Source organism: Protopterus annectens, chromosome 17.part0 (assembly GCF_019279795.1).
Source record: "Protopterus annectens isolate FY-2018-M chromosome 17.part0, PAN1.0, whole genome shotgun sequence".
Taxonomy (NCBI): Eukaryota; Metazoa; Chordata; order Ceratodontiformes; family Protopteridae; genus Protopterus; species Protopterus annectens.
Window position 1 is genome coordinate 732,569,157 of NC_056751.1, and position 9,506 is coordinate 732,578,662.

At 43.1% G+C, this 9,506-nt stretch overlaps 1 protein-coding gene across 1 annotated transcript in view; it reads left to right on the plus strand.

Moving 5' to 3' along the window:
* Window positions 1–9,506, plus strand: part of DCAF8 (DDB1 and CUL4 associated factor 8) — a 1,751,511-nt gene that overhangs the window by 653,945 nt on the left and 1,088,060 nt on the right. Inside the window, exon 6 of the mRNA XM_044059248.1 lies at window positions 2,446–2,599. Within this exon, the coding sequence (XP_043915183.1) occupies window positions 2,446–2,599 (154 nt within the window). The remainder of the gene's footprint in view (window positions 1–2,445; window positions 2,600–9,506) is intronic.

Sequence of the window (9,506 nt, forward strand, 5' to 3'; positions counted from 1 at the left end):
ACAGACCCAGATACTATTTCTCAGGGCCCTAAAGGGGTTGCAGCTGCCACTGCCAAAAATCCTCTACCTTCTGAAAGGGAGTCTAGAGCTTTAGAGAGATGGGGAAAGAAGGTATATACTTCTGCAACTCTTTCTGTGAGGGCATTAAATTGTCAATTTCATATGATACAGTACCAAGAGTATTTGTTAGATGAACTGAATAAGAAACTTTCTTCTTCTGAACCCCTTGACCGTAAATCCCTTCAGGACCTGGTACATAACTCACAGCAGGTTAGTAATCATTTCTTAGTGTGGTTATGATGCACTGGAGGCTTCATGTAGGTCAGCTATGACTGGGGCAGTTATTCGTAGGCATGCCTGGCTGAAGGAACAATCCATGCCAGACCATGTTAAAGCTAAACTCCTGGATGCTCCAATGGAAAAACAAAAATTTTTTGGCTCCTCGGCTCAGGAGGTCTTAAAGAAGTTTGAAGTAAAGGCTAAATCTGTGCAAACAGTTAAGGATTTTCTGCAAGTACAACCACCGAGATTCAGCAGAAACTGGCCTACTAAGAATTGGTCCTTTCCAGACTCGGACAGAGCCCAGAGAGGCAGGAACAGGCGTCCCAGAGGTAGAGGGCAAGCTAGGGACTCCTACAGAGGCCGTCAGTGGCAGCCTACCAACCAGAGAGGTAGTGCAGCAACAGCAACAACTACTACTACACCAGGACAGACACAATGACTTCACTTTGATTCCGCCTACCAGGGCTCAATTGGAAGCACCCTTAGGGAAAGCTTTCTTTATTCTCAAAAAACTGGCATTATATTACAAGGGACACATGGACACTGCAAATAATAGACAAAGGATACAGGTTCCACTTCCACACTTTGCCAAGAAGAAACGGAATGCCAAACCTGCCACCAAATCAGAGGGCAGAGGCTTTAAAGCAGATCAACAACTTACTTCAAATGAAAGCCATAGAAAAAGTTCCTCTTTCAGAACAAGGTCAAGGATTCTACTCCAGACTATTCCTTGTTCCAAGAAAAGAAAATCAATGGAGGCCTATTCTTGACCTGTCCGCACTAAATACTTTCCTCATTGTGCCAAAATTCAAGATGCTGACCCTACAGCAACTTCTTCCCATGCTGGGCAAGGAGTCTTGGCTGGTGACTCTAGATCTCAAGGAGGCATACCTGCATGTCCCTATTCGACCAAGTTGCAGAAGACACCTCAGATTTCTTGCAGGATCAGAGCATTATCAATTCTCAACATTGCCCTTTGGCTTATCTACTGCGCCCAGAGTATTCACGAAATGCCTGGCATCAGTAATTGCACACTGCAGACTTCAGGGGATTCAAATCTACCCATGTCTGGACGACTGCCTTATACAAGCGGACAACAAGGAAAATTTGATAAAGGACTTGGCATATGCCATCCACCTACTACAGGCCTTGGGATACACAGTCAACATCCAAAAATCAAGACTTGTTCCATCCCAAAGGATAACCTTTTTGGGTGCAGATCTGGACACAACCACCCAAATGGCCTTTCTCACAGAAGAAAAACAAAACAACTTCGGATTACTTCATGAATCTGACAAGACAAACTCGGCTAACTGCAAGGAAAATCCTGCAGGCCCTGGGTTACATGGCATCCTGCATAATTCTGATTCCACAGGCCAGGCTGCGTATGAGAAAATTACAATGGTACCTAAGGAGTGTATGGTCTCAGCACAGTCACAGTTTAGAAGCTTTGATACCAATTATTCCTTGCCTTCAAAAGGAATTCCTGTGGTGGGCTCATGCCTGCCAGTCCAACAGAGGGTTGCCTTTCAACAAACCAAGAACAAAGCAAACCATCACCCGGACGCTTCGGACCGAGGATGGGGAGCACACATGGAGGGCAAATGTATCCAAGGCCTATGGTCTCAAGGACAGCTGCGCATGCACATAAACCAAAAGGAAATGCTGGCAGTGATGCACGCAATCGAGGCCTTCAAAACCTTTCCTCCATCAAGGTCACCTGTTAATGAGTGTAAAAATAACCACAGAAACTGGAACGCTGCAACAGATTTATTCCGGTACCTCGGCGAAATGCCTTCAAAGGAATAAAGTACAAGCACATGTTGCAACTATTTATATTGTGCAAAATGCAATTAATCAATTACAAAAAGTTAATTGTAAAGAAAAAAAGTGACCAAAGTATTTAAAGAGACATTACATATGACAAGCAAATATAAGTGAATATGAACATTTGGCACTAAATCCATATAGAGAAGATGTCTAATAATCAAAGAAAAGCATTGAAATGCAACATAGAAAATTACAACAGCAAAAAATGCCAAATTCATTAAATAGTAAGATTTACCTCCAAATTCATACCCCTAGATCTCAAAGTACCAAATTTTAAAATGAAGCTGCTCTCTAACTTCAAAAGATTTTGTAAACAATTTACACCATTCTTAGATTTCTATTCATGAATATTCTTTTGAGGAAGCTGATAATTTTGTTATGGGTGATTTAGATTCTGAAACTGCTTCTAGCTCTGTTTTGGATTTTGGTAGTGATGCCTTGCATACTGAGCGTTTCTGTACTGGATATGGCAAACTTACTGTTCCAAGTTTGCCTGTGTGTAGCTCATTTTGTCCACCTAAAAATTGTTCCATTTTGAAGGTTTTTGAAAATGTCCTTGTAAAAAAGTGGAAATTGAGTATGCTTTAAAGGAAATGAAAAATGTCTCTAGTAAATATATTTTTTGCACGGCGGATAAAGGGGAAATTGGGTTATTATGGAAAGATGTCATTATTTAAAAATGAATTATGATCTTTTGTGTAATGACTGTGTTTATGTAGAACTGTCCAATAACCCGGTTAGTGAGTATAATTCATTGCTTATGGAGCTTTTAGAAAGGGGCAAAAGGTTAGGTTTCTTGAATAGCAGGGATGTTAAAAAATTGTTTATTGTTAACCCCAAGGACCCAACTTTTTATGCTTTGCCCAAAATCCATAAGAATCTACTAGATCCCCCTGGTCGTCCAATTGTGTCTTGTTGTGGAGGCTTTTTGGAACATATAGGCATACTTTTAGATAGCATTCTCAAAAAAGAACTTAAGAATGTCACTTCTCACATTAGTAACACCAATCAATACTGTGAGTTGATTAAAAATTTCAGATGGGACAAAACATTTTATTGGGCTACGGTTGATGTAAAGGCTCTTTACACCAGTATTAAAACTAGATTTGGTTTGGAGGCCATTAGTAAAATTTTGGGGGAGGGACCACGTACTTCATTCATCATTTTGTTATTAGAGTTTGCACTCACTCATAATTATTTTCTTTTTGAACAAAAGATTTTCCTTCAAAAAGAGGGCACTGCGATGGGGGCTAATTTTGCCCCTACTTATGCTATTTTGTTTGTCATATTTTGAGATTAGCTTTTTGTATACTTTAGAGTTTTTTCAAAAAAATGTAATTTCATATCATGGATATATTGATGATTTGATTTTCATTTGTAAGGGTAAAACGTCAGATTTTGATAATTTTGTGGACCAACTTCAAAATAAATTTGGTTTGGAATTCACATTCACAGTGAACACACAAATAATCCAATTTCTGGATATTTTGTTATACGTAGATGAAAATGAATTAGTACAGTTTAGACCCTTTAGGAAGAATACAGCTTCAAATAACTTTTTACATGCTACCAGTGCACATCCTGCACATTTAATTGAAGCACTTCCTTTTGGTGAATTTAAACGCATCAAGGAACATACCTCAGATAGTGCCAATTTGAGGGTGGAATTCGAGAATGTTAAATTCAGACTACTGTTTAGAGGTTATTCTGAAAGCATCATCAAGAGAAGTTGTGATAGATTGTCAAACCCTGATAGGAATAAAAACAGGGTCAAAAAAGTAGGTAATCAAAGTTTCAGATTTAAGGAAACTTTGTGACAAAAGTGAAAATATATTTCTTGTAACTAAGTTTTCTTCTTTTTCAACGACTTTGAAATATATTGTAGACTTTTTATGGCCCATTATTTGCAAAAATGAAGAAATAGGTCACTTATTTCCAAATCATGTCATGTTATCACGGAAAACAGCTCTGCTCCTAGCAATAACTTCAGCAAGAAGAGTCTCAGGAGTTACAGGCATTAATGGCTGTGGAACCTTTTATTATCTTCCATCCGGACAGGGCTTCTCTAAGGACAAACCCAAAATTTTTGCCTAAGGTAGTGTCCAGTGTGGCTCTTAACCAAACCATTCATTTGCCTGCTTTTTTCCCAAACCCACAGAATAAAGGGGAGAGACTTCTGCATTCTTTGGACATACACAGACAGCTATGCTTCTACTTGGACAAAACTAAAGCTTTCAGAAAGACTGAGCATCTTTTAGTGGCATATGCTGCAGGATCACAAGGAAAGGCCATCTCAAAGCAGACTATTTCCAAATGGATAGGACACTGCATTCGTTTCTGCTATTCACAGCATGGCAAGTCAGTGCCTAAGGGCATTAGACCACATTCTACCAGAGCAGCAGCCACCTCAGCAGCCTTCCTCAGAGGAGTACCAACAAAGGATATTTTGGAGGCTGCAACTTGGACTTCAGTGCACACTTTTAATAAGCACTACCACTTACCTCTTTACTCCAAATCCAGAGCAGACTTTGCCACTGCAGTTCTGCAGGGCCTTATAGCCACTCCTAATTCTATTTAGACCCAGCTGCCCAACCTCAGCTTTGGGATTCAACCCAAGTGTAATGAAAGCAACAGTGAAATACGATGAACATAGTACAGTTGCGTACCTACCATAAATGTAGATCTTAGAGTGTATTCACTGTTGCAGTCCAGGTTACCCACCCACCATCCCCCTTTCTTTGCTGGGATTTGTTTGTACTTCTCTATCCTATACAACCTATGTGGTGTATTTGCTTGTAGATGAAGTATTGATGATCATCGTGTTACCCTGCTGCAGTCATCACACTTGGGTTATCCTGTCGTCAGGCGGACCCGCAGTCGGCTGGAATTTCAAAGTCTTGGTCCGGCGTCGGTTGCTGTCGCTTCTTCCCTGACGTCAGTGCACCAGGGGTATAAATAATGCATCCAACGCTATTTTCTTCAGTCTTTCTTGCCGTGCGGTGCCCGAAGCAGAAGCAGTTCGCAAGTGCCGGTCGGCCGAATCCTGAGATTTTCGAAGTCGAATTTCAGATCCGAAGTCTTTAATAAAGCTAAGTACACCATTGGGGAAACTTTTCTTGCCTCAGACCGATGTCAGAAAAAGTTAATTGTATTTCTTGTGGGAAGCAAATACCTCATAAGGATTTTCATTCTTACTGTATACCTTGCCTAGGCCCAGACCACGACGTCACTGGTTGTCGTTTTTGTGCTAGGTTTAATAAGCGTACTATAAAAAGACGCTTTGATTTCGCACAACATTACTTCGGTAGAAAATTTAACTATACCATGCCGTCGGAGCAACAGACTACCGGCGTGCACAAAAAACGCAAGGATAAGGACAGGTAGCCTAGACCCAAGCCAGACTCCGAGGCCTCGGCTGGACAGGTCTCGGGTGCACCGGTCTTCAGTGAGGCTTCGACGCAGCCCCTGACTACCGCAGATTTGGAACCTGAGACTGCTTCGGAGCCTTTGGCGGAGAGTGCTAGGCTGACGCAGCCATTTTGTTTAGCCCCTACCGACGACACTACAGAAAGAGATGTCGGTGCTGCAGAAACACCTTCGGTTTCGGAAGGCATCTTCAGACCGACGACCCTCACCATAAAAACGTATCCTAAGCCTAAGACTCCTATTAAGTCAAAAAAGACTGCACTTCAGTCCCCAGTTCAAGGCCACCTGCCTAAGAAACAGATGCTTAAAATGGCTGAAGATTTGATCTCTTTAATCAGGGGTTCCCAACCCCCACCCGACAAAAGGCCTAGACAAGAGGAAGATTATGCCTCCTCTGAACAAGTGTCTATTTCCTCAGGCTCCTCTGAGGACCAAGATTACTCCTTTTCCCCTTATGAAGATTTTGATGCTGAGGATTCTATTCCCTCAGCCTCTCCTCCTGAAGACTACTCCTTTGGGGAAACTTTACACACTATGAGGGAACATTTTCACTGGGAAGGTCAGGACTACTCTGACTCAAAGAAAAGGCTCAGAGAGTTTCTTTTACTCCCCCAGCACAGACCACTTGCCATCCCCCAGTTTTAGACATTGTGGATGATGTTTACTTAGAATCTAGTTTGAACCCAGATTCTCTGCCTCCTGCTCCAGCCAAACCAGACAGATAATATAGAGTGCCTTACTCCCACAAATTCTTTTATAAAAGCCCTGTTGCTGATCCAGAGACTATCTCCCAGGGTCCCAAAGGGGCTAAGGCTTCTATGGCAAAAAATCCTGTACCCTCTGAAAGGGACTCTAGAGCACTTGACAGGTGGGGGAAAAAGGTTTACACCTCAGCCACTCTAGCTATGAGAGCACTAAATTGCCAATTTCACATGCTAAAATATCAGCAATTTCTAATGTCTCAGTTAAAACAAAAAATGAGCACACTCCGTCAACAATCCGAATTGAAAGAAATGCAGGATCTGTTGCATGCAACTGAACAGGTGGGCAAACATACTTTACAATGTGGGTTTGATTCCTTAGAGGCTTCCTGCAGAGCAGCTGTCACTGGGTCTGTTATACGTAGGCATGCTTGGTTAAAGGAACAAGCTCTGCCTGATCATGTTAAGGCAAAGCTTCTAGATGCTCCCTTACAGCAGGATGTTCTATTTGGAGTTAAAGCAGAAGAAGTCTTAAAGAAAATGGAGGATAAGGCAAAATCTATGCAGACAGTCAAAGATTTTCTACAGGTACAGCCCCCTCGCTTCAGCAGAAATTGGCCAACAAAAAATTGGTCCTTTCCAGCTACTGACAGACCACAGAGTGGTAAATACAGACGTCCAAGAGGCAGAGGACAACCACAAGCCCAATACAAACCTCAACAATGGGGCACTGCAACACAGAAGGGAGGAGAAGACAGGCCCCAAACTGCTAGAAGGCAAACTCATTGACTTATACCTCGTCCGGCCAAGGAACACTCTCTTGGCAGCTCCCTTGGGAGAACTCACACTTTTTACAGACAACTGGCATATTGTCACAAAGGACAAATGGGTCCTAGACATAATTTCATGAGGATACAGATTCCATTTCCACACCTTGCCAACGATAAGAGGAATGCCAAACCTGCCACAAAATCAATGGGCAGAGGCACAAAAACAAATTACAGCTCTCATGGACATGAGAGCCATTCAACTGGTACCTGCATGGGAGCACGGCCAAGGATTTTACTCAAGACTCTTTCTAGTCCCCAGAAAGGACAATGCCTGGAGACCAATTCTGGACCTTTCAATTCTAAACACCTTCTTACATGTACCCAAATTCAAGATGCTAAGACTACAGCAGCTTCTTCCTATGCTGGGCAAGAAAGCATGGCTAGTAACGTTGGACCTCAAGGAGGCATACCTGCATGTCCCTATCAGACAAAGTTGCAGAAGATACCTCCGATGTTAATCGTGCATACAGCTGCAGTAATCACATATGGGTTCTCTGCCGTCAGGCGGTCCCTTGGTCGGCCGAATTCCAAAGTCTAGGTCCGGCGTCGGTTGTTGTCCCCTTCTTCCTGACGTCAGTGAGGCAGGGGTATATAAGACACATCCGACGCCATTTTCTTCAGTCTTTTTTGCCGCACGGTGCCCGAAGCAGAAGCAGTTCGCAAGTGCCGGTTGGCCAGCTCCTGAATTTACGAAAAATTGGAAACCGAAGTCTTCATTAAAGCTAAGTACCCCGTTGGGGAAACTTTTCTTGCCTCAGACCGATGTCAGAAAAATTTAACAATTGTATTTCTTGTGGGGAAGCAAATACTGCATAAGGATTTCCATTCCCTCTGCATACCTTGTTTAGGCCCAGACCACGACGTCTCGGGCTGTCGCTTTTGCTCTACTTTCAGTAAACGCACTATTAAGCGTCGGGCGGAGTTTGCCCAACACTTTTTGGTACAGCCTCTGATTATAAAATGTCGTCGGAGACTCCAACTACCGTTTTGTCCAAAAAACGCAAGGACAAGGACCGACACGCGAGGTCCGCGGTCCCCACCCTTCACCACGCCAAAACCGGCTACACGTGGTCCGGTTCTCAGCGAGATGCCTTTGCAGTCCCTGACTACCGACGACACTTCTTTGGCGGTGTCTTCTGTAACCGAGACCGCAGGTACCTTGGCCCAGACCCAGACTACAACCACCGAAGCCACTGTGAGCGTTGAATCTCCTAATGTGGATAGGTCCACTTCTACCCATGGTGTCTTTAGACCCTCGTCTTCCTTTTCCATTAAGGTAGTGAAAAAGCGAAACTGGAACACAATAAGAGCAAAGCTTCTAAATCCAAACGTGTATTTATTGCACCAAATAGAAAGTAAGCGCTTTCGGCAGAATAAAAATTCCGCCTTCTGCGAGAAAGCGCTTGTACTTCTATTTTGGTGCAATAAATACTCGTTGAATTTAGAAGCCCCATTAAGGCCTTTACTAAGTCCAAATCAGCCAGGCATCCCAAGAGGCCTGTTGCACAGGGCCCATCTCCAGGCCCCATGCCTAAAACCAGATGCTTAAAATGGCTGAGGATTTAAATACTCTTATCAGGGGTTCACAACCCCCCCCCCCCCAGACAAGAGACCCAGAGTGGAGGAAGATATTCTCCCTCTTCTGATCAGGGATCCATTTTATCAGAACATTCTGATGTAGAGGAACACTCTTACTCCCCTTATGAAGATTCGGATGCAGAGCAGTCCATTCCTTCTGTATCTTCTCATGAGGATTTTTCTTTTGGGGAAACCTTGCACACCTTGAGGGAACACTTTCATTGGGAAGGCCAAGACTTTTCTGATTCTAAGAAAAGACTTAGGGAATTTCTTTTGTTACCTCAACACAGACCTCTGGCGATACCTCCTGTCTTGGACATACTTGATGATGTTTATTCGGAGGCTTGCCTTAGTCCGGATTCCCTGCCTCCTGCCCCAGTCAAACCTGATAGGTACTACAGAGTTCCTAACTCTCACCAATTTCTTTACAAAAAGCCATAATGCTGACCCTGAAACCATTTCTCAAGGCCCCAAGGGAATGAAGGCCTCTACTGCTAGAACCCACTACCTTCGAAGAGAGTCAAGATCCTTAGAAGGGGGGGAAAAAAGGTATATACCTCGGCCACTCTAGCCATGAGGGCCTTAAATTGTCTGTTTCATATGCTTAAATATCAGCAGTTTCTGTTATCACAATTAAGGAATAAAATGTCTCAACCTGAACAACCAGACTTGAAGGAGTTGCAGGATATGATCCATAGTGCAGAACAAGTGGGTAAACACACCTTACAATGTGGCTATGATGCCCTAGAGGCTTCAAGTAGAGCTGCTGTTACAGGATCAGTTATTCGTAGACATGCTTGGCTTAGGGAACAAACCTTGCCTGATCATGTGAAGGCTAAACTATTAGATGCTCCTTTAC